Source organism: Python bivittatus, unplaced genomic scaffold (genome assembly GCF_059951505.1).
Source record: "Python bivittatus isolate LINGU-HERP-01145 unplaced genomic scaffold, Pbiv_v1 ctg000690_np1212, whole genome shotgun sequence".
Classification (NCBI taxonomy): domain Eukaryota; kingdom Metazoa; phylum Chordata; class Lepidosauria; order Squamata; family Pythonidae; genus Python; species Python bivittatus.
This window is the reverse complement of record NW_028277096.1, coordinates 7,724,741-7,751,998: the sequence shown is the minus strand read 5'-3', so window position 1 is coordinate 7,751,998 and position 27,258 is coordinate 7,724,741. Positions and strand designations below refer to the sequence as shown.

Here is a 27,258-nt window from a genome sequence, read left to right as displayed (position 1 = left end):
ATACCAGTGGCAAATAACTGTACATTCCCCAAACCCAGCTCTGTTTCAAAGATAACAGGAAGGGGATTGCAACCATATTCATGCACTCCCCAAACAGAGATCCTTGTATAATTTCATTGCCTTGTGTGATTTGAAGAAGTATACATGACTTGAACATTGTAGAGCAGCTATTTTAATTTGGCGCTCCTTTCTCATTTCTCCAAATTGAGCAATGACAGCAAGGGAAAACAGCTAAAGCAAATTAAAGAACGCTTTCTCAAAAACAAAAATTCCAGGTTGTTAGCAGAACCTGTTGGGATGTTCTTCTGCAGAGGAGAGAGAGAGAAAAAAAATATTAGAAAAATTGTTTTCGTGACAAGGTCAAAAGAACCAAGCTCCGTACAACCAATAGCTAGTGTGGCATATCCTCCACCACACTCTGTCCATTATATTTCACCAAAAGTCCGTCTCCTGTGAATGAAATGTTGAAGCTATTCTGCTTCATCAAATTAAATGGGAACTGGTACAAAATAAAGCAGAATTGCTGCTTGCAGAGCAAAATGACAACTATGCTTTAATAGCATAAACTGAATAAACCTGTCCTCCGGATCTCTAAGAGAGGGAGGATGAAAAGGGTAGAACCTCTGTTAACTTTCCTTTCAAAAATTGTGTGCAGCGATGAATTTGAGGCTGGTTTAGGATGCAGGGCACTGAATCTGCACCTGGTGGTCCCCCCCCGACAACACATTGGAAGGGGACCCCTAACAAAATCTCCTATTCCTAAGTCCCCACAACGACCCAACTGAGTATGTACCAAACTACCTCTGTTGGTTCAACAGCCCATAGTGGTTGCAAAAACACAGGCAGAGGCTGCTTAGGATCCGCGTTAGGGGAAATGAGCCATAAAAAGGTTATTTCGGGGTTCAGATCAGTTTGAGTTTAAGGAAAGATTCTTCCTGGATCTTCTCAAGGAATCGGATGCACTTTAGCTGTCCATATTATGTAGGAAGCCACAGATTTCAACTCCTGGAATCTCTGAACAAAATCAGTATGCAGTCGGGGATTTGCAGTATTGCATGTTGCGTGCATGAGCTGGGTTTGTGCATCATGCTAGACAAGACTAATTTGGGTTGGTTGGCTCATAGTTCAGAATGTTACAGGAAAAGCTGTAAATGGGTCATTTGTTAGACTTTAGCGTATGATGGAAGCAGCTGTTGTGTTATGATTTAGCAAATTGTGTGAATCCAGGTTGCGCATGTATGCATACACACACATGGCTCTACTTGCTTGCCCCTTTCCTTTGCAGCCCTAGTCTATTTATATTGCCGCAAGAGCTTTTTTTCTGATCTCAGAGCCAGCAAGGGCAATGTTTCTCAATCTCAGCAACTTTAAGAGGCGTGGACTTCAACTCCCAGAATTCCCCAGCTAGTCCTCAGTTGCTGAGGTTGAGAAATACTGAGCTGGGGCAACAGAGGACAAAACACTGGGAAGAGTTATGGGGGGGGTGGAGGAGAGGGTTCAGAAAAGACTGCCCATATCCCTCTCTGTAACCTCCCCCCCTCCACAAATCTTTGCATCCCTGTTCCGGGGAATATTGGTTTATAACTCCTGTATGTGAGCATGAAACTGAGCAAACTCCGGGAGGCAGTGAAGGACAGGAAGGCCTGGTGCAATATGGTTCATGGGGTCACGAAGAGTCGGACACGACTTAACGACTGAACAACAACAACAACTCCTGTATGGCAGCAACGTTCTAAGGTTATGTCACTTCCCAAGGAAAAGCTCATGAGTGCAAATCCAAAGATGGCATAGCTGTATCCAAGACCAAATGCCTCTTACCTTCGCTGATCTACTCAGAAGACTTTTTCCATGGGAAGAGGCTGAACATTGGGATGGTATTGCAGCTGACAAAATTGCGCGGGTATTGGTTGGCTCGGAAAATGAACTGAGGCACCTCACGGATGAAGGTATTGTCACAGATGATACGTGACAATGTGACTCTATTAAGAGCCTGTCGCTGGGCTGGGGTGAACACTCCAGAGTTCTCCCACCAGAACCTGGAAAGAACAGGAAAACGGTCCTATGAGCACCGGCCTCCAGATATATCTTGCCCGATATAGTCACAGTGACCATACATCCTTTGTTGTAAAGGACGGCGCTTTATTTCAGAAAGCTATCCTTTAGATTTATTTTTCAAAAATTCATTTGTCCTTAATTTTGGTCATTTAACTTTTACCGTACAAATGGTCCCACTTAATGCACAGTCTTTCACGTTCATGTGAAAGATATGGAAATCGAATTATTTTTTAAAATACATTTATGTATACTGTTTGATTTTAGGTATTTTTATTAGAATATGTGCTTTGGTAAAGGTTTTTGTTTTTACTCTTGAATTTTCCTTTGTAAAGCAAATTTATAGACATCATCCATGAAAATTATTTATCCTTATGAACCTCTTTCAGATTTGCCCCTTTTTCAGGTTTTTCCTTTATTTTTTCCAAAAAAAATATGGCCACTCTGTGTGTGTGTGTGTGTGTGTGTGTGTGTAGTAGAACCTGATTAGCAGTGGGTTCCCAAAATTTCAAATCTATCTCATTTACCTAAAAGAAAAATAATTCTTTTTAATTATTGGTTGTGTTTTTACTCTTTTTATTTTGTTGTAATTGTTAGCCACCGAGAGTCATGTATATGAGATGGGCAGTCATATCAATTTATTATATGTGTGTCTGTGTATTATATATGAAAGAAAAAAAGAACTCTCATAAGCTAACATGACCTCAAGGGAGGAGCTGGACCCAGCTAAAAATTCCATTTTGTTTTCCCCTCTTTTGGTAAGATTTTATTTAATGTGAGACTTTCACAGAACATTTCCCAGTTTTACCGCTATTTTATTTGTAATATATAAGAAGTTTAGAAGCTGATTCAAATCATCAATCCATCTTGCCCTATATAGTCGAACCTGATTAGCAGTGGCTTCCCAAGATTTCAAATCTGTCTCATTTATCCAAAAGGAAAATAAGATTTTCCCCTCAAATAATTACCAGTCGTGATAAAAATAGAGTCTGTTGAAAACAAAGGAATGAACAAGAGATGTAAATGAGTGCAGACGCACATTAAAAAGGGTGAACACCTCAAAAGATTAATGTGGAGATTAGCTCTTCCCTGGGAGGGGTGTTTGCCTGGTGAATTTTACTGTCCACAAGATGAGGTCAAAAAAGTCAAGAGGATGGCCACAATGGGGTGATCGAAGCTCCAAACCATTTTTTAATGTCAAATGCACAAAAAATGGGCTGGAGTTTTGATTGTGGCTACCATTTTGATTTTTTTTTACCAATCCAGAGGAGACCCCTGATTTTACCCTTTCTGAAATACTTAGATTCCCTGCTGTTTTTCTTTCCTTCTCTGATCCTTTTCATTCACCTCATCCCTGTCCAGTTTTGCTCTCTCTTCCTCTTTCCTACCCTTCATTACTGAAGCAACTTGTTGCCCTTCCTCTTTTTAAATGTTTGCATCCATTTTAATCAGTAGTTACGCAGGTGTTTTGGGTTGCCCAACTGTTACACATGTGTGCACTTATGGACAGGGGGAACTCCGGCACTGGTTTCAGCTGGAGTTGGTAACTCTAAGTTGACATGATGGGGAAACTGAGCAACACAGAGATTTTTGTCTGTGTTTGTTGTATGTGTAGTTTCTTTCAGGGGCCATCTTCCTTCCAGGTAAATACAGTGTTTGGGAATGCTGGGGACTGAATCTTACTCATTCAAAGCACATCCTCTGTCCCTGAGCAGCAGTACCACCTTCTATTTTTCTTTTCTGTCGTGAAACAACTTTGGGTCAATCTGCTCTATAGAAGATCAAGAGGCCACAATAAAATGGCACATTTTCTATATTGGCTCACCTGTCTCCATCACGAACATTTTGCAACTGTTTTCCAATGATACAGGCCAACAGAGGCCCAACCCTGCCATTGCGGACGAAGGGCTCAGCCACTCCCCCAATCCAGAGGTCGATGTTGTTGGGCGTCCCATAATGTTGAATTAACTTCCTGGCCAGCTGAGGATTCTGGAGGACCTGGGCCAGCTGAGCTTCATTGCGAGGTTGGGAGAGGCCGCAGAATTGCCTCCAGGCATTATAACCTGTAGAGCAAGAAAAGCGGTCAAAAGTTCTGCTCATTGGAAAAACGATGTCCCCTCGAGTGCTGCTCTATGTTGCAATCTCAAAATATTTTTAAGGTTGAGCTCCTGAGGGACTTCTGTAATTACCTACATTATTTTCTGGCTATTCAGCAGCAATCCACAATCTCTGAAGTTTGCTGCAAAATGGGAACACTCTGCCCTTATTACCTGGTAGGCCGTGGTCTCGGCCACGCTGCATGTTCAATGCTGGTAGATCCAATCCAATCCTAGCAACTTGTTGGAAGAGTCGGTCTCGGAGAGCCTCTACTACTATCTGATCTTGTCTCAGCCGTTTGGCTGATATACCTATTAGGCCTCGTAGAATGGGATCAATGCCTCCTGGAACAGAGAGGAAATAACGTTCAAAAGTGATGCCCATCCACAGATCTCAACCAAACATAAGGAGAAACCTCAGCAATGGAGTGGGTAGCCTACCAGTTCTTCAGGCAGCAGAAAACTAAACAGGCATAACATTTGCTGACTCCCCTTCCTGGCCATTCCAGTTACACAATAACACCAAATAACCCCGTTCTTGTTTATGATGTACAGGACAAGGATGGGTGGATTCCCCTGGATTTCTTATTTCTCCCACCAAACATCACTGGACGGTGGGAAAACATCCACCAAATGCTGTCCTTAATGTGATCAAGATAAGGAGGAAGCAATAAGAGTTGATAGCTAGACCAGTCAAAACTCAGCCAGATTTTCACACGTGTTTTGTGCAGGTGCATTTAAGCAGAGACCCCTTAATTATTCCCAGTTATTTTTTTAACCTTATTTAATTTTAAAGATGATTTAATCTTAAAAGATTTATTTCTTTAATAAATTTATATGGCCACCCAACTCATATACATGATTCTGGGCAGTTAACAATGAAAAATAAAAACAGTAAAAACAACCAAAATTTGAAAAAAATCATCAATAGCATAAAATGGCAGCTGAGAACAACTCATAACATCCCACATTCAAATCAGCCATGAAACGGATTCACCTGTACTGCCAGGGCCCCAGGCTAGATAGCAAAGCCAAATTTTTAATGGCTGGTGAAAGCCCAGCAGGGTTGGGGCAAGTCTAATATTGGGGGGAGGGGAGTGATATTCCAGAGGATGGGCACCACAGCAGAAAAGACCCATCGTAGAACAGGCTCTGTCCTGGGTCAGGTGGAACTCTCTTGTGGACGGGACCCAGAGCATGCCTCTCCTGCCGGATCTAACAGGATGGGTAGATATCACTGGGGAGAGTAAGTAACCCAGCCCCAAGCCCTGAAGGACTTTAAAGGTAACAACCAGCATCTTGAATTGCACCTAGAAGCATACTGGTAGCCAATGCAGTTCACAAAGTCGTTGTGTCATGTGTGCTGAACAACCAGCATCCATAACTGTCTGCGCCATCGCATTTTGCAGCAGCTGAAGCCTCCACATACTTTTCATGGGCAGCCCATGTAGAATGTGTTGCAGTAATCCAATTGGGAGGTGACTAAGGCATGAGTGACTGTGAGCTGGGCCTCCTGGTGCACAACACAAAGCTGTGCAAAGGCTCTCCTGGGCACAGCTACCATCTGTTCCTTGAGCAGGAGCTGCAAGTCCAGGAGGACCCCCACATTGTGCCCAGGAGCTGTCTGGGGCAGTGCAACCCCATCCAGAGGCTGGGGTTGCACTGCCCCAGAGCCAGGGGGTCCTAAAACCCAAAGACTTTCTAGGGTTGAGCCAAAGCCTGTTGTTCACCATCCAGACACTCACAGCCTCCAGACAGGACCTCCATGGCATCACTTGGATGGCCTAGGATGGAGATATATAACTGGGTATCACCAGCTTGCTGATGATACCATACCCCGAACTGACGGATGACCTCACCCAGCAGTTTCATGTAGATATTAAGCAGGAGAGGAGAGAGAGCACTGAGCTCTGCAGTAGCCCACATAGCAGAGGCCATGGGCTGGCCTCTCCTCCCCTACCAACACTGACTGGAACTGGCCCCAGAAGAAGAAAGAGAAATAATACAACACGGTGCCATCCACCCTCAAACTCCAAAGCCAGTCAGAAGGATACCCTGACTGATGGTATTGAAAGCTGCTGAAAGGTCAAGAAGAGCAAGGACGGATGCACCACCCCCATCCTGCTCCCACCAGAAATCATTCAAGAGTGTGATCAATGCTGACTTGGTCCCATATCTGGGCCTGAATCCTGATGGAAAGGGCTCCAAATAATCTGCTTCTTCCAGAGTTCTTTCCAGCTGCTACACAACTGCCACCTCCACAATCTTCCCCAAAAAGGGAAGATTGGAAACTGGATGAAAGTTGTTCAATATTGTTGCTTCCAGCAATGGCCTCTTAAGGAGGGGCCAGACCACTGCCTCCTTCAGAAACAGTGGAACCCCCCTCCCCCTTCTCTCAAAGAGGAGTATTCAACAAACTACAGAAGGCTACCGCTGAAGAAAAGTCATCAGGTTTTGGTGAGAAGTTAACTCTCAGTCCTGATTCTAGAGCATGCCATCTTCTGTAGGAATCTTAAAAGTTAAGGACTCTCTTGAGCTGAGCCAGGTCCTGGTGACTTTATGGACACATTCTTGTAGTTTTCTTAGCAGTAATACAGAAATGGTTTACTGCTGCCTTACATCTAGCCCTGGGATTTCCAAGAACTAACCAAGTCCAGCTCAGCTTAATCATTTGAGATCAGCCAAGGCTGGCCACTTGCTGGGCCTTACCATCTTGGATAATTCTCCATGTAGCGAAGAACTCTTCTTCTAAGGGTATTTGACTCAGAAGCTGATAACGGCTATCTAAGCGAGGCACAGTGGGCCGCACCAAAGTATGCCCAAAACGGAAAGCAATGGTGAAGACGCTGGCAATTCGGGGATCCACAGAGTCGTTGTAGCCCCTGTAGGGAGTCATGGAGTTCCCCAGTACTGCAGGTAGATATTCTGTATAGGTGATTTTCTGGAGCAAAAGGACAAAAAAAAGAAGAAGAAGAAGAAGAGTCATGGCCCTATTGGAAGAAAGCTATTAATTCAGGCAAATGTTTCTGACTAATATTACTTCTAATCTTCCCCAACACGATGCCATGAGGTTTGTTCTTACATTCCTATGTTTTCTATATACTTGCTTGGTTTCTCTCTCTTTTGCAGGCTCACGACAAGACAGAATACTTTAAACTCAGGACATTGATATTATGTCAGCAAATATTTAAGACCCCTTTCCTAAATCATGGTGTTGGGATCACTGCCTGAGGGAGGAACTGTTATGAGCCATAAACTGGTATTAACCAGTTTTTTGAAACTGCACAACACATGAACCTTGTTTCACACACAGTGCTTTATACGATGTGGAATGCAGACACTAAGTCCCCAGCGATGTGCACCCTCTGCCCGGATCCCCTACGACCCCTGTCAGTGACCAAACCCTGACAGGTCAAGCTGCTACTGAAGCTTTCTTTCTGGCAACAATTTTCCATGAATGGGGAAAGTCATTCCCAGGAAAGAGATCTGTTAGTTGGGAAAGACTCATTGGGACCTAGAAGGAGTAGATAGCTTGCATTAAATTAAAGACTGCTTGGAAACATCTTTACAGTGAAGGCTAGACCAAACATTCGATGGCTGCTGAAGGCAGGTCCATCCATAGAGCACCATGTTGGCAAAGACAGCTTTAGAGCAGTGTTTCTCAATCTCAGCAACTTTAAGATGTATGGACTTCAACTCCCAGAATTCCCCAGCCAGCCACGTGAAGCTGATCAAGCATCAGTATAAGTTTGGAACATGCTGTAGAAGTCCGAGGGATGAAACATCCGTTTCTCCTTATGGATTGCCTGCTGTTTAGGTTGCTAACTGCATGTTAGGGAAAGTCAAGCAGATGGATCTCCTACCTGGCCACTGTGACAACTTGCACACCATTTTGCCCAAAATCTGGGTGGCAATGGATTAAACCAAATTCCCTCTAGATTGAGGGATGCACTATAAACACACAATGGGAAGCAAGCCGGGGATGGAAAAAATATTTCCCCAAGAGCAGCCCCTAAATCTGGAGAAATGCTCCCTTCTCCATTCCCACATCTACCCCTTTTCCTGAATTTTGCCTTCTGTAAGCCTTGTGGGTGGCAGCAAAGAATTGGGTCCTTGTTGTGCTAGAAATGCCTATCGTGGCATTCTTCAGAAGAAGCAGCTGTCAGCCAGGATTCCCCAAGAGATATTTCAGTTTACATGAAGACAAGGGAGATCCAAATGGGTTGGAAAGGGTGAAGCAACCTCTTGTTTCAAACACCTGTTTCTCCCAAGTCACTCTACCCACAACTGCAGGGGCTGTGAAATTCTGTGGATTCACCAGTTTCAAATATCAGTTTGTTTTGGCACAGAAAAAAGTGTAGTAAGCCTCCTGGAACTCCTTTTCAGAATCAGCTTATTGTATGATTTAATGAGTTATTTGAATCAAGGAAGGTATAGAAGCCTGAATGCAATTCCCCTCAATTATCATTCATTTTCCCTGCTTATATATATTTTCTTTTAAAAGGGGAGAGAATGGAGAAGGTGGGCCTATGGAAATATTGATCTATCCTTCTGCATCTTCAGGAGATCAAATAATCAATGTCCCCATGTCAAGTGATAAAAAAAATGGATATATATTAATCCTGACTTGCAAAGAAAAAACCAAAACCCTGAAAATATTCTGTCTCAGTGGTCTGATGGAATCTAAAAGGGACATGGGATGAAACAGGGAGCACACTTAGCAACCCAACCCTGCACCACTCCACATTCAGGAGACCCTTTGGTAGTTGGTTTTCCTGATGATACAGGAAGCTGATGGGAAGGGAAAAGAAACCAGGAAATCCATCAAGCACTGCCCCCAAACCCCACAATAAACATTTTAAGTTCAGCAACAAAACCAGCCTCATTATGGAGGCACAGGAATGCCCAGCTGTGGGGGTGGGACAACATACAGGGAGTCCCCAGGTTAAGAATGCCCAGTTTAAGGATGACCCATAGTTAAGAATGGAACCTACTGTAGAAAAATTCAAGTTAAATACACAATGGTTCCAATTCATTACACAATACTACTTATACAGTATTATACAATAATATTGTTCTGGCTTACATACAGATTTGACTTAAGGACAGTCCTTGGGAATGGAACTCGTCCTTAAACTGGGGACTACTTGTTTGTCAAGATACTTTTCTGCTGACTTTTTTTTTTTTTAATCTGCGCTCTGGGAGTTGAAGTCCACTCATCTTAAAGTGGCCAAGTTTGGACAACACTGCCCTAACAGAATGGCTTATTACCTCTAAGCAAATGCATTTCTTAAAAGTTATGGAAGAACATGCTAGAAGGATGAGCCCCAAGTTAAACTGATCATCACCAAGAAAGGCTTCTGAAGTTGCAGATGCACTGCCAAAGCTCTGACCTATGAAGACATCCATCATGTCCTGAGAGTAGACCATCTCTGCTTTGAGATAGTGGGAGTATTTGGAGGAAACTCTGCTAATAAGCAAGGGTTTCTTTCCTTAAATTGAATTGTATAGATTTTGGGTTCACTTCTAGGAGAGCCAGTATGGTCTACTGGTTAAGATGTTGGACTAGGACTAGGAAGACCCAGGTTCAAGTCCAGGCTCAGCCACAAAAGTTCCTAGCCAGCACACTTCACAGAGCTGTTGTTGGGGAGGGGGCAAATCAAGGAGAGAGTATTACACATGTTATCTTGAGCTGCTGGAAGAAAGGTGAGATAGAAATCTAAGAGACAAATACAATAACAACTAAATTTAGATGGTAGGTGTCATGCCTGGGTCATTCAGTGTCCTGTCCTAATGATCCTACACAGTAAGACTGGTTACTCTGGGCTGCACAGAGGGGTGCAGAATTGTGCCTTCATTTTGTGCAAACAACCACAAGAATCTATTCATCCCACACCTGCATCATTGCTCCCAAGATTTTCCGGGACTCCTGATAGAGTTCTTCTCCATTCATTTGTGGGTTCAGCCTCTTCAGCTCAGTGGACAGATGGTTGTGCTCCCGCATAAAAAGTGTTTGCAAGGCGGTCAAACCTGGCATTTCAGTCACTCGATTGTCCCCTTTAAAAGCCAGAATAAGAAAGCATCATTGCAACAGAGATTTCATAAGTCAATGTTTTGTTCCTGGTGAGGAGTTTGAACAAGAAGCAGGCGTTTGGGAGCTGTGCCTTGAAAAATGATACCTTGCTGGGTAGATTGCCTCCAACAACACACTTAATTGAATGAAGGGAAGAGGTTAATACGTCATGCAAATAATTAACCCCACCCAGCACACAGATAAGAGGAAGTTAGTTTTAGCTTCCACAAGGTAACATGAAGTAAGCTAACTCTCTACATCATATTGTTTAAATCAGTGTTTCTCAACCTTGGCAAGTTTAAGATGAGTGGACTTCAACTCCCAGAATTCCCCAGCCAGCATGGCTGGCTGGGGAATTCTGGGAGTTGAAGTCCACTCATCTTAAACTTGCCAAGGTTGAGAAACACTGTCTAAATGGAAACAATAGAAATAATCATCTTCTTGGACTGCTGGTAGAGATGATGCTACTGGCCCCAAGCCCCTACTTGGACTGCTGGTAGAGATGATTCTCTAGGCTCCCTGTCTCCATTTGATTATTGCATCCCCACCCAGAGACACAAGACAGGGGATGGAGAAGGAGCAGAAATGGGTGGGGAGAGGTCATCCCCTTTCCCTGACTTCATCTGCTATAACACTGACTCTAATATGAAGCAAAAGATAAATAGATAGATATAGATTTAATCCAGTGTTTCTCAACCTTGACAACTTCTGGGACTTCCCCAGAACTTGCTGGCTGGAGAATGCCACTGTCCTTTTTACTGAAACTCTAGAGCAGTGCTTCTCAACTTCGGCAACTTCTCTCTAGAGAATTCTAGAGACTGGGAACTGCTGGTGCCTGGAAGTGTTTACTCCAGAGGAGGGACTGACTGGGTCAGCTTGTAATAGTATGTGGGAATGACCTTGGGAGACTGGGCCCAGAGACACTGTCTAGGTCAGATAAGAGACAACATAGTCTGCAGCTGGATAGAGGGTGGGGCAAGGGCTCAGAAAAGACCCTCCCTAATTTCTCGGGCTGTAAAAGAGATGGGGGAGAACTGTACTTTCAGACTTACAAGATTCTATTAATGTAGCCTTACAATGAAGTAGAATTAGCTCATCTGGTCATGTTTCCTGTCTGGTCTACCTGGTAAGGCTGACACAGTTGTATCAGGTGAACATAAACAATAAGGGTTCCCCACATAGGTGTTTGTGGCTATGGGTGGATGGGGGAGAGGGTACATGACAAAACCTGCATCATGATGTCACAACACAAACTATGTGACTTACATACAGTACTTGTGCCCAACGCCAGGACAAAGTATGAATGACTAGAGTTTGCATTCTGACACTGTGACATTTCACCATTTTTCCATCAACACAATTTGTACCACATATCTATGGCTCTCCAGGTTCCATATTGCTGTTATTTTCAGTAGAATTCCAATTTCCACCAACTGGAGCCTGGCTGTGGCTCAGGGAACACATGGCCTACATCACAACTTTAGCCCAGGCATTTATTTATTACAGATTATTTATTTATTCGAGAGCCAGTTTGGTGTAGTAGATAAAGACACCAGGCTAGAAACTGGGAGACGATGAGTTCAAGTCCTGCCTGAGGCACGCAGCCAGCTAGGTGACCTTGGACCAGTCTCTCTCAGCCCTAGCAAACCCCTGGCAGTGGCACTCCTGAAAATCTCGACAAGAAAACTTGGATACTGTAAAACCGCTTAGGTTTCAGGGAATGCCCTGGTGAACAGCAGGTCTCTAGCTGTTCTCTAAAAACCTAAATTGAAGAGTCTGTCTCAGGTCCATTGGAAGTCCATTCTAAAGATCTGGTGCTGCCACCAAGGTGGCTTGCTGACAAATCCATGCCCAAATAACCTCTCCCGCAGTCGGCAAGCCCTCCCTAACAGATTTCATGCTTGTGCAGACACCTTGCAAAAGTCACAGGTGCTTTGAAGGTGCAAAGCATAGGCTTCATTTGCAGACCTTCAGATTGCCAAATATGTCTTTCAAAGGCTTTGCACAGCCCTGCTCAGGTACCTAAACTCAGGTACTTTGCCCTTCACAAAAGCACACCCACCCCTAGCATTTTCCAAAAGCTTTGTTTTCCCAGGGACTACTACTGGTAAGGGACTGGGAACTGAAAACTCTTAGATGAGTCACAGCAGCTCCCCAAGTGTTAGCCAATATATTCAGATCATCCTTTTGTCTCCTCCTGCCATCCCCTTCGCTAGATGTGACTTCCGTTTGCAAGAACAGCCCTGAACAAATGCTGTATCTTTCAAATAACTTACCTGCCAAAAAACAGGGGATGGGGAAGTCTGGGTTTGTTCTATTGCAGCTTTCTGGGAAGTCTTCTGGATTGCCGAAGGGGAGATAGGCAAGGCCTCGATCTGTGAACATCTCGTTGATAGCCAGCAGTCCCAGGTTGTTTGTGAAATTTCTTAGCTGCATTGCCCACCTGTCTTCGCTGGCATATACCATACTGGCATCAACAAAGGATGTGAGGGCATTGATCTGATTGCGAATGGCATAGCCACCGTTGCACGCAGGAGCTGCCCGGGTAAAGGGGATGCAGTCGCCCTGTGGTTTTGAAGGGTCATTAGGTGGAATCTAGAGCAAAAAGATGAAGATGAGCTTAAATTCCCTGGTTCAAAGAACATAATATTTGCTTTATTCTGCCAAATAGAGGAATTCTTATATCAAACAACCTGCAGTTTTACACGGGTAGCCACCATTGTCCTCATGCTTTCCTCTTTTCTCCCATTAATGTTTAAAAGGAACATATGACACAACAGAGGGATGCTTGGAAATTGTATAAATATGACCCACTTCTGGAATGAGTTTGCTTTGGTGACGGGTTTTGGACTTCAACTCCCCTCAGCTCCAGTTAGCATGGCCACACAACTGAACATCTGAAGGCCTTCAAGTTAAATTGGGAGGGAAGGGAAACAGGTTACATCTGGTAAGCATGCTGGCTCAGCAATGCTGTCTTTTTATATGAATAAGGAATGTTTAACAAATTCTGTCTTGATTTTTTGGGGGAAAAAACCCTCTATAAATAAAAAGTAAAAAATTCAAACACTTCGGTACTTTAATGACTTTGGGCACAATATTTATTTATTGTTAGATATCCTCTCTTTTTTTTGGTCCAGAGCACAAAGTGACATACATACAGCAACCTCTTTCCATTTTCCTTTCAACAATAACCCTGTGCGGTTGGCTGGGCTAAAAGAGAGAGAGTGGTTGGCCCAAAATAACCCAGCGAGCTTCAATAGCAGAAGATGGCTAGAACCTGGGTTTCCCCAGTGCCTGTTACATCATACTGTTTTTTTGTAACTTTACCCTAGTCTGAGATGTGCTTTGCAACCCGCTGAACAATGTTAGATTGTTTTATCTATTCTTATGAATTTAGAGGCAGCCAATAACAAAATACTGAAGTATAAACAGCTCAAACAAAATAGAATAATTCTAGCATTTCTGAGAAAGAGCAGAGAGGAAAACTCATGGTCAAAATGTCATTAGAGAGCCTAGGTCCTTATTATTCTCTGTTCATTTAATCATGCTTTTCCTCTGGATCCAGTCTACCAAGCAGAGAGATGTTCTATCTCCTCCCTTGCATGTGCTTAGAATAGACAGCAAGGAAATGGACAGGGAGATGAAAATGGGGATGGAGAAGCAGGGCTAGGAAGCATTGGGAAGATGGAGAACAGGGGCTGACAGATCTGAGTGGTTGGCAGTAGAACCCCTGAAATTATGGAGACCACAGGGGTTCCCTGCTGATGCTGAGTTTCTCCCTAGCCTTCCACTCATTCTGAGTGTCTCTTGGTAGCTGTCAATCCATGGAGAAGTAGATACAGAATTTCTCATACCTGAATGGGAAAGCATGGTGGTCCTTTGACACAGCTTCTACCACAATCTATTCCTCTCATGAAGGTGAGGGTTGCTGTTGTGGAAGGCCCAAAATCCAAATCATGATCAAGAAACTGCCCCCATTGCATAAACATGAGTGAGCGGAAAGGATCATCAGTGACGTTCACATTGGGAAAGAAGACGATGTCATTGGATACCGCCCGGACCTGTTACCAAGAAATTATTGTCAAGAAGAGTGGCAGGGACAGGAAGAAAGGGAAGAAGCTTATCAAAACCCATCTGGATACAACTACAGATTGTTAGATAAGTGAAGCTAACTTCTTAGAAAGAATTTAAAGATATTCGTGCAAAAACTGCCAATGAAATCATCTAGGAGTCTCCTCCTGGATGAAACGAGAGAGGAATGACCTGAGAAACAAAAACAGATGCTTGACACCCTGGAACTTCATTAAAAGCAGCTAACTGAAACGACTAAATAAAAAGATTTTATAACCCATTACCTAACTTGGCTATTAGAATTTCAGAGGGCTTGTATATCGGACCTGTGATAGAATATAGCAACCTGAAGTGCTTCTGCTCAGCATCCAGTCAAATAGCCAAGCTTTGTTTCGGGGCACTTGGTTCTTTCTTTTCTCCCCCTTTTGACAAAACCTCAGTAGCCTGCAGCTGCTGAGCAGATTAAGTCTTCACAAGACTGTCTGGGTACTTATTTTTGCCTCTTATTTATTCTTCGCCTAACTTTGTTGTTGTTTCTCTCCTAGGGCTTACAAATATTTTCATGTTTGTGCCTGGATGGTGCTATTTTGGATGGCCTGCTTCAAGATGTTATAAAATAATAATATGGAATATACATGTATTAAATAAACATTAAATAATCCCTAAAACACTCATAGAACTGAATGTACTATTAGTGTCTCCAATAGTGATATGATACCATTTCTGTATAAGTAGTTATCAGTTTGGAACCTAGATACTTAGGAAGAGGAGAACAGGCTGCTGATGTGCATTCAACCCCCAAATCTCTATTCTTCCAATGCTGGATTAGCAATTCCTTGCTCCAATATCTACACAGTATAGCCATGGGCATCAAGTATCTCAAGATGTCTCACTAAATGTATCAGACAGGGAGCTTTGGAAAGCAGGAGAAACCTTCAGTACAACAATGAGTCATTCCATTAATGTAGAGAACCAGAGAAGATTTGGCTCCTCCAGATCCAGCCCCACCACATAGTCCTCAGCCCTCATGTTGTGGTCTTCAGCCCTTCAAGAAATGTTAAATGTGGCCATTGATCACCAAAAGGCTATCTATCCCTGCTTTAAGGAGCTATGCTCTTGGGGTACGAAGCATGTGCATATATGGATTTTAGGAGGATAATCTGGTAGGAGGATTTAAAAGACTTTGGTCAATGTATATTAGAAAAAGTTGTGCATTTGGATAAGTCTAAATCATCCTGGACAGTGTTGAAGATTGGCCAGAGCAGCAGGCTGGACATCTGAGAAGGATGAAGCTATCACTTTTAGTCAATTAGTGCTACAAATATGGGGAGGGAGGGGTTGATAATATTTCAAGCCCCTCCCTCAATTTTCAGCTTCCATTGGAAAAAAAATGAAAAGGGAGAGAGGGTCAGCCTGTGTTTAAGAGTGCCAAAGACAACACTGAGGTTTTAGAACTTCTGTCGCTTTTTGAGGATGACAAAATATAAGTTTAGATATTTATGGTTATGATTTGCTATCATTTTTCAGATCCTGATTCTTAAACACATATTAATGGAATCCTGCAATCCCCCTTCAAGCAAATATCACTGTAATTCTGATAACGATAGACATTGCAAAATGTTGGGTTTTGACCCCTTCCACAATATCCATCCAACAGTTGTTTCTATTCCCTGACCATATCTCAAAGATACTATAGCTAGCATGCTGACCTACTAGGAAATGATCAATAATGAAGTCATCCAGATTGGTTTCTCAAAAAAAATCCCAGTGTCATGGTGTAAATTACGCTGTGTCTCCCTCTTTCTTTGTTTTGTCTTTGAAATGTAGTAGACCAAAGGTATCAAAGCTGTGGTTGTGCTTTTGTTCAGGTCTGGTCAGCAAATTGAGAGCCCGCTGTAGACTGTAGTTGTTTGCTTAATATTAATACTTAATATATTTATGTTGTATTTTCAAAGTGAGTTGGCTTATTTAAGTGAGCCAGGGTTTCACCACAACAGTATACTTCTAAACGGTCTCCATCTTTTCATTTGCAGAAACTATACAGATAAGATTTGTCCCAGTTTCATAAAAATGCCACTCTATTCCTGTTTTCCATTGCTCTACCTAGTGTACAAAAGCATCGAATCATTTACAGCGGGGTTCCTCAACCTTGGCGACTTGAAGATGGGTGGACTTCAACTCCCCTTGCTGGCTGGGGAATTCTGGGAGTTGAAGTCCACACATCTTCAAGTCGTCAAGGTTGAGGAACCCTGATTTACTGGCCTTAAACTCTACCTGGATCACTTCTGCACTTCAAACAAATTTAGGGCTCCTTAGTACATTTCTGGCTATGACTTTAATTACATAAATTATTCCATTTTTCTAATTCCCCTTGCCTCAATACTTCCTATTTCTCCTCCCCTTCCAGCTGTTTTTTCCCCCCTTAAAATCCTGGAGCCTTTCCTCTGTCCAGACTAAGCATTATGGGATAAGAGAGAAATGGGGACTGTGTCCTACTGAAGGGAGAGGAAATCCAGAATACAGCTTTGTTTCTGTCCAGCCACGTGGGAGAGAGATGCCATCTTCATATTCTTGTGGAAGCCACCGGGCATATGGACGGTTGCTAGCCCCAAAAGTAGGAATTCTCCTGCAATATTTCATTAAAGCCAAAAGTTTATTTAGTAGAGAATTTTAAAAAAGAATAAGACTTGCTTTACACAAGATGCTAACCCCTAAACCTAAGTAATAAAACCCAATTGTATCCACATAGCATGTTATGGCCAAATATATCAACCATATTAGTTAAATGTTGAGGCTTAGTTCCCAAAGATAGTCAAAATGCCTGGATTCTCATAACTTACTGAATTACAAACAAGAAATAAAAGATGCCTGGGTAACAAGCTTCATTCCTGGTGATGGCATACATGCACACTTCTTGGCAATGGGCATGTCATAAAAGTGGTTTGACTCTGCTTCCTTCCAAGATGCTTCTTAAACTTCCTTGTCTAGTCAACTACCCTGGAATCCCCAAGTTGTCTCCCACCTATCCAGGGTGAACCTGTTTATTTTCCAAGGTCACTCAAGGTTGGCAGGTGTTGCGATCTGCTGCTAACTCTATTCTACTGTAAAACTGAATGATGATAGCTCTCTTAAAGGGAGAGGGGGCTGAGATAATGGACAGCCAGCTAGACAGAGAGAGCGCCTGTGCCTGATTCAGCAGATGCATCATGCCAAGCTTTAGTTTGTTTAACCTTAGTTTGTTGGATAAAATTCAACTGGCTGAATCGACATCTAGTTTGGAAGTGCAAAGTGTTCTGACTTCAGAGATGGCACATTCTGGAGAATTTTGGAAGGTTTCCTTCTTTTGCCAGATCACACCATTCTCACCAGTTTGGGGGCAGCCCTATGGTCTTCCAGGAGTAAATCTCCCAGCACAAGGAAGTGGCTCAGGCTGTTCTAGACATGGTCCGGGCCCAATTCTGCTGCTAATCAGAAAAGCTTAAAAAGTGATAAATGGCCTCACTGTTGGAGTGCAAGCTTCCATTGGGCTGACTGATGACTTTGTTATGACTTCCCATCAGATCCTCTTAAGTAGAGTGGATTAGGACTGAACCAGCAACTTTCCAAATGCAGAGTATATGCTCTTGCATGGACCAATAGACCAGTGTTTCTCAACCTTGGCAACTTTAAGATGGGTGGACTTCAATTCCCAGAATTCCCCAGCCAGCATGGCTGGCTGGGGAATTCTGGGAGTTGAAGTCCACACATCTTAAAGTTGCTAAGGTTGAGAAACACTGCAATAGACCTACTGAAAGGGAGGGAAGATAACCTGTGACCCCAGGCAGCTCTTGGAGCCTCTTCTGACCAAGACTTGTTGAAAAGTGATGCTACACTTTCTGGCCATTTTGAGATGTGAAATGAATGAAAACTAATGTAAGCCCTAAAATAAACATCACAGTTAAAAAAAAAAAAGGGGACCCACAAACATTTCCCCCAAACTTAGGAGTGGTCCTCTTCATTTAGCAGCCATTAGCCCTAAAAAACAATTAGGTTAGGCCCCTGGCCACAAAAAGATGGTCCATTCCTGCTCTAGAATCATACAAGTTATTGCATTCGCCTGTAATGGTCCGGTAAGGGCTCATCTCATCACACGACTGGGTAGATGCATCTTGGAGAGCACATCCGCTTGCCTTGTAGATGATTTGTATCTGGGAAGGAGAGAGCACATCTGCAGGAAAACAAGAGGATGCAGACTTCAGGGCCGGAAAAGGAAGAGAGAAATTCAAGACTATGTCATTTGCTTTTTGAATTATACTTCGAAAACCTAAAGCAGGGTTTATGTTTTGTAAGATTGAGGAAATTCAAAAGGTGAAGCGCTTTCCTTTTTGAGAGGTGCTGGACAGCTATTAAATACCATTCATAGCAGCTCCAGCAAGTCACCCTACAGTAATCAGTAACTTACGTAGTGGTTGCATTCATGAAACATGCTAAGCTTGGTTAGTTTTAACTTTGGTTAATTTTTTGTGGCTTAGCATGTCATGTGCAGCCAGCTCTTTTAGTTGCTTTGGGAGTCAAGGTACTGCACAAACTCAGAAAATGGGTTGACTAGTAACCAACTTAAGCACGTTGTTCAGTTTCAGCCATTTTGAAGTCCAGGTCAATCTCCTCCACAATGTAACCTCTGCAAAGCAGAACGCAACCGTAGCATCTCTGAAGCGTGGCTGCTTGGGTAGTCCTTAAATGACTTCAAGGTAGAAGAGCCACCACTTCCCGTGACAAGATGTCCCACTGATTAGCAGCTCTGACCATTTTTTTCATAGCATTTAGCCCCCAACCTCTTTCTCTTTAATTTCTACCCATTGATCTGAGATCTACCCCTGAGAGCAATTAAGAAAACTCTGCTGTAGCCTCCCCTACCAATTTGAAGAACTTCTTTTCCCGAAACTTAAACATACCCCTTTCTTGGATAATGTTAATAAATAGGGGTTAATTTCTAACTTCCAACCACCTTAACCATTCCTCTCTGGATCATCTCCAGCTTCCCAATGTCCTTCTTAACATGTGATGCTCATATATGCTTTGGTTAAAGCATTCTAAAAAGTAATCTTGATATAATTGTAGATGTATCCGTATTAAGGTTTCTTTCTGCCATACCTTGCAGAGTTTTAATTCGATCTCATGTGTTATTAGACCAATTAATTACAGTCTCTTATCAATGCCCAATGAGTAACATCAGAGGGAAAACCAGATCCAAATGAACCCAAACTGCAGCAAACTCTGCCAGTGTAACACCTCATAAAACTATTGAAAATGGTAAAATAAACGGGGCTTGTGGAAGAGTGAATTCACCACCTGGAGCGAGCAGGCAATTTTTTCCTCCTGGGATCCAGAGTCTTGGTGTTACCTGGGAAGGAGGGTTAAAACAGCCCCACCCTCTCCTTAATTGGAAAGCTTGTTTTATAAGAAGGGCACGGAAAACAAGCACGTGTGTGGGTGTGTCAAGAAAGGAGTTGTGCCAGATAGACGGCAGAGGCTTGGGAAAGAGAAACCTCTCAAGGACCTCAGCAATAATCTTCAGACAGCAAGAGAAAACTTCAGTTCTAGAAGCTGCAAGGCCGCTGAGAGGCAGAGCTGAGACAGAGGAGGGGAAGACCCCAACCGGAGTCTGCAAATGGAAGCAAGCCCACTGCATGCAGCAACCTGGGGGCAGAGCTCGCCAAGCCAGCTCCAGAAACGGAGGACTGTGAGTGCCAGGGGTGGGTGGGGAGAGAAAAGCCCATTTGCGAGTCTGTGAAGGAGTGAAAAGGATGTTCACATACCAATGGAGTGAGATTGGCTATAAGAGCTGAAGCCCTGGGGGAAAAGAGCTAAGAAACACTTAAGAAAACGTAGTGCTACAAACATGGGAATAGGAATAAGAACATAGAAATAGAAATTTTTAGATTAAGTAGGAATAGAAATAGGTAGAAATAGTAGAATAAGATAGGAATTTAATTTTGTACAATAAAATAGTTTTATGTGAGAAAAACACGTACAGTCTTTGTGTCTGTGTAACAGGGCTTCCTGACGCACAGGAAGAGATTTGAGAAGAATGACTGTCAAAAGCATTCTCTGAAAAGGTTTTAAAATAATAGCCCAACACATCATCATCCATGTCTGCTTTGTTTGTTTGACCCACCCAACCATCAACTGATGTTTAACATAACATGGTTAAATTCTCAGATAAAAGAACATTTCTCTTCTGCTTCCTCTTTGAAAACAATTACCCAAGAAGCATATATATACTCTGTGGTCAAAAGGAATGGGTAAATCTGTCAATTCAGTTTCTTCTCAGTTCCTCATTTTTGGTTCATCTCATTCTTGTACAAATTTGAGATTAAAAAAAAAATAGATTTCATGAATCTTTTAATGCCTTTTTTGCATCTTTCCTCAAACCATACAGTTTCTGTCTGCAGTTTTGACAAGTGCCCATGGTTTTTGCAAATAGTTTCTCCTAATCATGAGTCTGTAGTGCATATCTGTGTATATCTTTTCAGGAATGGGTGCATTTCCCTGCAGACCTTTCCTTCATATAGATTTGTTTTCCACTAGGCCAACTGTATTGCAAGAAGTAGAGAAGGGCAGCTGTTAAAGGAGAACTTAGTTTCCGTGGACTTCCAGTAAGATGGCAATGCATAGGGTTGCATGCTTGTGAGCACCTTCGGATAATTTAAAATTGTATACCATAAACATTGGGTTGGAATTTTTTAGTTGAAGCACTCAGCATTAGCACTAGTTTTGGTGTGTCTGTGCTAAGCTACGTTATTGCAGAAGTACTGTATGGTGTGCCGATAGCAAAGAATGTAGACTGAACGTGGGACTTCCAGCATTTTATTTTACCTAGTTTGGGTCAGTGTATTAGTTCAAGGATGCAAAGTACCTGTGATATTGAATTCCTGAGGAATTACATCCTGCAACTTCTCTTTCAGGAGGTCCAGGGCCACCAACATATAATGAGCAGCCTTCACATGCAGACGAGTTTTTCCAACGGGTTGTTTAAAGGAGACTAGGATATCTGAAGGGCGCACTGTCTTTTTCATTAGTTTTTCTTTTAACCTGGTGAATCAGAAAATAACTATATCAAGACCACCCAACAAAGGCTTCTCCTCCCACAAGGTGTATTCTTACAATGGCCCATCTGAGGGACGCTAACCTGAGAAGCAGAAGCTGCCCGATGTTAACCTAATGAAATCTAGGGCTGAACAAGGCTTCATAGCCCTAATACTTTACATTTTTTCATGTCATCATTAGTCCTTTGATTTTATTCTACTGCCTAAGATGGATGTTATCTTCCTCTTGCAAGGCGTCTGTGCCTTTAATGATGGGCAGCTAAGCAAATATTTCGTATGTATGTAGATATTTTTATTTCATTTATATACTGCCAAATCAACTCTGGACAATCACAATGAACAATAAAAACATCCACGGTACAAGAGCTATATTAAAACATGCGTGATAAAGATATGGAATAAAAATAGGAATAGCTGAAATATTTAATCAGTTTGTAATTGACAGAAATATCCATGATAGCCAGTTGAAACAAAATGACACATTGCCTGAATTTTTGTCTGAAATGCAGCTTTCACACAGAGAAGTCATCCAGCAAACCTCCATCAAATAGGTAGTCCCTGGGTTAAGAACGCCCGGTTTACAGGCGACCCACAACTAAGAACGGAGCCTTTTGTAGCAAAATTCAAGTTAAATGCACAATGCTTCAAGTTTATTACACAATACTACTTACACAGTATTATACAATACAAATTCTTGTATGTATGCATGGCTTACATCAGTGTTGTCCAAACTTGGCCACTTTAAGATGAGTGGAGTTAAACTCCCAGAATTACCCAGCCAGCCAAGCTGGCTGGGGAATTCTGGGAGTTGAAGTCCACTCTTCTTAAAGTGGCCAAGTTAGGACAACACTGGCTTACATACTAATTCAACTTAAGGACTGACTTTGGGAATGGAACCCGTTCTTAAACTGGGGGCCGCCTGTACATGGTAAAAGTCAAAATAAACCTGGCCTGCTGCTGGAGCTTTTGTGCAAAAAATAGAAACCTTACCGGTTCTGGGTGTATTCGTAGGCAGCATCAACTAATTCCTTGGCTTCTTCGACATTCTGCAGAAGGAATCGGCTTCCCAGTTGCTTTGCAATGTCTAAAAAAGACACTTGGTTTGGATTTTCTTGAAGGAGACACTTCTATCAAATGCCTCAAAAACACACCAGGGTGAATGTAGCTTCCATGATTTGGTTCCTTCCAGATACACTGGGAATCCTGGCAGTTGTATTCCACCATATCTAGAAGCCACCAGCTTGGAGAAGCCTGTTGTAATATTAATGGCGTCTTTCATTAAGCAATCATCTATCAAAACTGATAGACAGGTCAAAACTGACCCTGGCTGTGTTCACACAGTACTTTAAACCTTGTCAGTTACTAATTATATGGATTGGTATCTGAGATCTGCCAGGGAAAGCTTGCTGTCAGTCATGCCTGTGTGAAAGGTGGTCAGGGTGGGTATCTCTTGGTGGGCCTTCTCTGTAGTACCACCAAAGCTTTGGAATAAACTTTTAAACATGAGTTTTGATGGAGACAATGTGTGATATCCCATGTGTTACAATGCTGTTATGCTATTATGCAAATGATGCAAATTATACACAGCAGATCATTCACATGATATGACAGGCACAAAGTCCATCATTTGCACAATGACACTATGATGCACAGACATCGCGTTGGCAACTACCAGACATGCATGCTTCCAGTCAGAGTTATCTGCAAGGGAGGTCAAAATAATCAAGATGGCAGCCCCATGATCTGGGAGTTGGTCCACACATCTTAAAGCTGGCAAGGTTCAGAAGTACTGCCTTAAGGATATTTGGCAGACTTTTGAGAAATGCACCAAGAAAGGAAATGCAGACCAAAGTTCTGCACCTGTTCAGATGTCAGCAAATTATCCTCAAATGACCACGGTTCTTTCTGCTGCTGCGGTGAGTTTTTCACACTGAGGCAATCAAAATGCTTTGGAAACTGCATTTGTTCCTCCAGCTTGTTCTTAAATGATGAAATGCTTAGACTGCTTTTTTACAAGAAAAAACCGAAACAGACATATGTAGACATTGACAGGCACTCCAAGTCAATGAAAAAGAGTAGTTCTAAAGTGAAAGAGCTTACCTAGTAAAGAGAGGTTCTCTGCCTGTTGAGGCTTTATTGCGATTAGGATTCCCAAAAGAACAAGGACCAGCCTCAGGCCTTGGAGAAAGCACAGTTTTGAACTGGGTTACTTGCAAATAATTTTGGAAAGAAATCTTTAATTGTTAAAATTGTTAAAATTATTTTTAATACGAATTTGGACATGTGTGTGTATATCCATCCTACTTGTGTGTAAAAATGCTTCTTACTGTGCTAACTCTAAGATTTTTTTTCCTTCTGCTGTCCTAGGACTATCAGTATTGGGCAGGAAAAATCTGGACCACCCTGGGTGATAGCAACTGGAGTGGTCACCCTATTTTTTGCAGCCCAGATGGGGTAGCTATATCCCTCTTGAAAAAACCAAATCGAAATAAAAATCCCAATCCCCTTTTACAACACCAAAACCCCCCACAATTGTTTTATATACATCAAAATGCTTGTTCCGCAGCCTGCCTGCCTTGCCTCTCCCCCTTCCTTTCTCTGTCTCTCTCCTTCAATCTCTCTCCATTGTTTCTGCCTACAATAACAACAGAAAAATCAATTTATTTACATTAAAATGCATCCTCTAGTGACTCTAGTTCTCCTTCCTCTTTGCTCCCAGACATATGACAGAGAAAAAGCCTAAGCTGTTGAAATCATTGCTATAGGAACTGAACCTTGAATGACCGTGAAACAGATCACAGCAACTCAAGGGGGGGAAAAACCCCCTAGTCTGGTGGAAGTTTAGGGCCCTAAAGGAGTCTGAGCAAATGCATTCTGCAAAAGAGAAGAAAGCTGTGAGAGAGTCATTCTCTGGACAGCAGCTGTCCATCGCAGCCACAGTCAGAAGAGCCTGCTGTAGGCAGTTTTTTTGCTCTAGGTGGCATAGAACATCTATGGTTCTAATGGCATAGAACATCTTCATAGCATCACCCAGCCATTGCTGAAGTCACATAAAGCCTGTCCACATTACAGTTATTGTGACTCAGTGATGGCAGGACGACTCCAGCTGGCACTATAAATTGCTAGTGTGGAAAAGACTGAGTCATATTATTTAGCCATAAAAAAATCAAGGAATGTCACATTGTTCTTCAAGAACAGAATACAAAGTTCCCAAGTCTATAATATAGGTAGTCCCTGGGTTAAGAAGACTCAGCTTACAGATGACCCATAGTTAAGAATGGAGCCTATTGTAGCAAAATTTGAGTTCAATACACAATGATTTGAGTTAAATACACAATGGTTCAAGTTAATTACACAATACTACTTATACAGTATTATACAGCTTACATGTACATTATACAGTATTACAAGTACATAATACTTATACAGTATTATTCCGGCTTACACACAAATTTGATTTAAGGACAGAGCTCGGGAACAGAACTCATTCTTAAAATGGGGGCTATCTGTATTATAATCAGAAAAAAGTAACATTGCTAATTGTGCCAAAGGAAAAGTTAAATACAGAAGGTTTTTATTAACTCACTCTGGAAATATTCAAAATATTGTTAACATGGAGTGGTCACCCTATTTTTTGCAGCCCAGATGGGGTAGCTATATCCCTCTTGAAAAAAACAAATTGAAATAAACATCCCATTATGATCATCCCATAAATATTTCCAAAAGCTTGGAATGCAGTGTAGTCTAGCCTTAATGGCATGTAGATACTTTGCTCCTATCCTATTTGTCAAACTGTTATGTAAAACTCAAAAGCCTGCAAACAGCCCTGACTGAGCAAAACTGATGGAGAAAAAAGACTCCTTGTTATGCTCATCACTTAAAGGTGCAATGTTCTGCTTCCCATGATAGTTTTCCTGGTTGAGGAAGACTAAAATAGGGAAATGTATTAGTCAAGGAGATCTAACATAAAATGGAAGAAATAGGGAAAACCCAACTCCATAAAGCAGTTTCAGAGCAATGCACTAAAATAATTATTTTTAAGAAGCATTTCAAAATCACTTACTTGCCATCTTCTACAGTTCTGACCTTAGATGCCTGGAAATCAACTATTATCTGGAAGATGGGTGGAATCATTCACAGGAGAAAAGCCACACCCCATTTCTTTTTTCCCTCCCCTCTTAAAACACATCCTACTGATATGCGGGAGCCATCATTGGCTTTGCTCTGAAAATGTAGAAAAGCCATACAGCAGTTTTCCCAGGGCTTTAGATCTTGTCTGCAGAAGTCCAAAGGACTACTAGAAGAAGTAAACTTCTTCTCTATCTCTGTCGCTTTGCTAACATCTTGTGGTCATCCAGAATTTTTCATGCCAGATTTGGTATCCTACCTTTCCCCTTTCCCCAACCTGGCATGCTCCAGATGTGCTGCAATCCAAATGCTTCTGGAGAGTATCAGGTAGGCCTTTGCAGAACAGAGCAACAACTCAGTATCTTTGTCTAGAAGACAACCAAGAATCTGGTTGAGAATCTGTGGGAGTAACAGAATTAAGTCAGAGCAGAGCATTTGAGACATTGGGAAGTAGGGTTTGAGCTATCGAAAGCAAAAATTAATTGTTCAGCAGGGTCAGGAGAGGGAGGGCGTGTGCATTGCCTTTACTGGAGAAACCTCACCAAGGACATTAAAAAAAAACCCAGCAAGCTTTAAATGTGTAACATGATATTTTGTGTTTAAAAATACATCCATTTATCCATACTCATCACGTTATTCTCTTTCGGAGAAGCAACTTTATGCAAATTTCAGAAAAAGAGTAAGATATAATGGACAAAAGAAATTAAAGGCAGGAGGTGAAAGAAATGGAAGCCTCAATTTAGTTTATGCCAACATCATTCACTATTCTTCCTCATACCTTTCTATCCTTTCTTCTACCCATGTCCATAGACCACTCTCTACATTAACATCTGTTCTTTAAACTTCTCACCTCTTCCTTTTTTCAGCATTGCATCCGTAACATCCATGGTCTTCCTCTTTCTCTCAAACCATTTCCTCTTCTTTTATACATTTATTTTACATTTATTAATACTTTTTATCTGACCAAACCACCTCAATGTAAATACTTCTTTCTTTTAAACTGGTCACTCACTTTTGTATTCTATCCACATTCATTCATCTGCCATACATTCCAGTGTTGACCCTACCATTTCTTGCTTTATCACATATAGGTTTTGAGTATCCGAGTCCCGGATTTCATTCAACTTACTGTTAGGTTTATCCTGACATGTCTAACCTTCACTTCCTTATAACAAAGTGGGCAGAAGGACACTCTTATGCACAGCTATTTTTGTTTCTTTCAATAATGCATTCTTTGTAACAGAGGATATAATGCCCACTACTTTTCCGCCAGCATTTACATGTCATAGCATTTCTCCATCCATTTTTTATTTTTCCAGTCAACCTTGGTCTTTGATACATTATCTTTCAAATCCATATTCCTTGTTACATCCAAGCAATATTTTTGATACGTGCTGCAAATAGTTCAGATTCTCAGCCAAACTTGCAGCATAATCTGCATATAAAAGTACACATAATCACATCCCCAGTGAAAGTCACCGCAAATATTCCTTCTGCATTTGTCCATAAATACATGAAATAACAGGGAAACCTCTTACATACTTGTCGTCTTCACTGTTCAGTGTTGAACCATTCACTAAGCATTCCATTTATTTTCACACATCATTTATCCCCACTAGATTGATTTATTATGTGCTATCAAGTCAGTGTCGACTCTTAACAACCACAGAGGTAGACTTTTTCTAAAATGATTTGCCCCCAATCTGGCCCTTCAGGTGTCCCCATGGTGCATGCTGCAATCGAGTCCATT

At 42.0% G+C, this 27,258-nt stretch overlaps 1 protein-coding gene across 2 annotated transcripts; it reads right to left on the bottom strand.

Moving 5' to 3' along the window:
- Positions 1–70: 70 nt before the first annotated feature.
- LOC103062626 (myeloperoxidase) lies at positions 71–27,258 on the bottom strand. Of its 2 annotated transcripts, XM_025167162.2 has the most exons (15): positions 27,051–27,258; positions 25,768–25,907; positions 23,481–23,558; positions 22,371–22,464; positions 21,191–21,366; positions 18,373–18,499; positions 16,789–16,918; positions 14,076–14,282; positions 12,498–12,816; positions 10,045–10,205; positions 6,858–7,089; positions 4,323–4,493; positions 3,878–4,115; positions 1,819–2,036; positions 71–305 (listed from the first exon to the last, which is right to left on the bottom strand). In XM_025167162.2, the coding sequence occupies exons 2-14, from the start codon at positions 25,790–25,792 to the stop codon at positions 1,829–1,831; spliced, it is 2,166 nt and encodes a 721-aa protein (XP_025022930.2). In that variant the 5' UTR covers positions 25,793–25,907; positions 27,051–27,258; the 3' UTR covers positions 71–305; positions 1,819–1,828. The 2 variants fall into 2 exon arrangements, with proteins under 2 accessions (XP_025022930.2, XP_025022931.2); XM_025167163.2 differs by lacking the exons at positions 25,768–25,907; positions 27,051–27,258 and adding an exon at positions 25,444–25,487.

Excerpts from the sequence above, each read along its gene's own strand:
- LOC103062626 (XM_025167162.2), bottom strand. The coding sequence starts at position 25,792 with ATGCCAGGTTGGGGAAAGGGGAAAG. Across the intron at positions 22,465-23,480 it reads AGAGAACCTCTCTTTACTAG|ACATTGCAAAGCAACTGGGA; the intron begins GTAAGCTCTTTC and ends TGTCTTTTTTAG. Across the intron at positions 2,037-3,877 it reads AATGTTCGTGATGGAGACAG|GTTCTGGTGGGAGAACTCTG; the intron begins GTGAGCCAATAT and ends TGTTCTTTCCAG.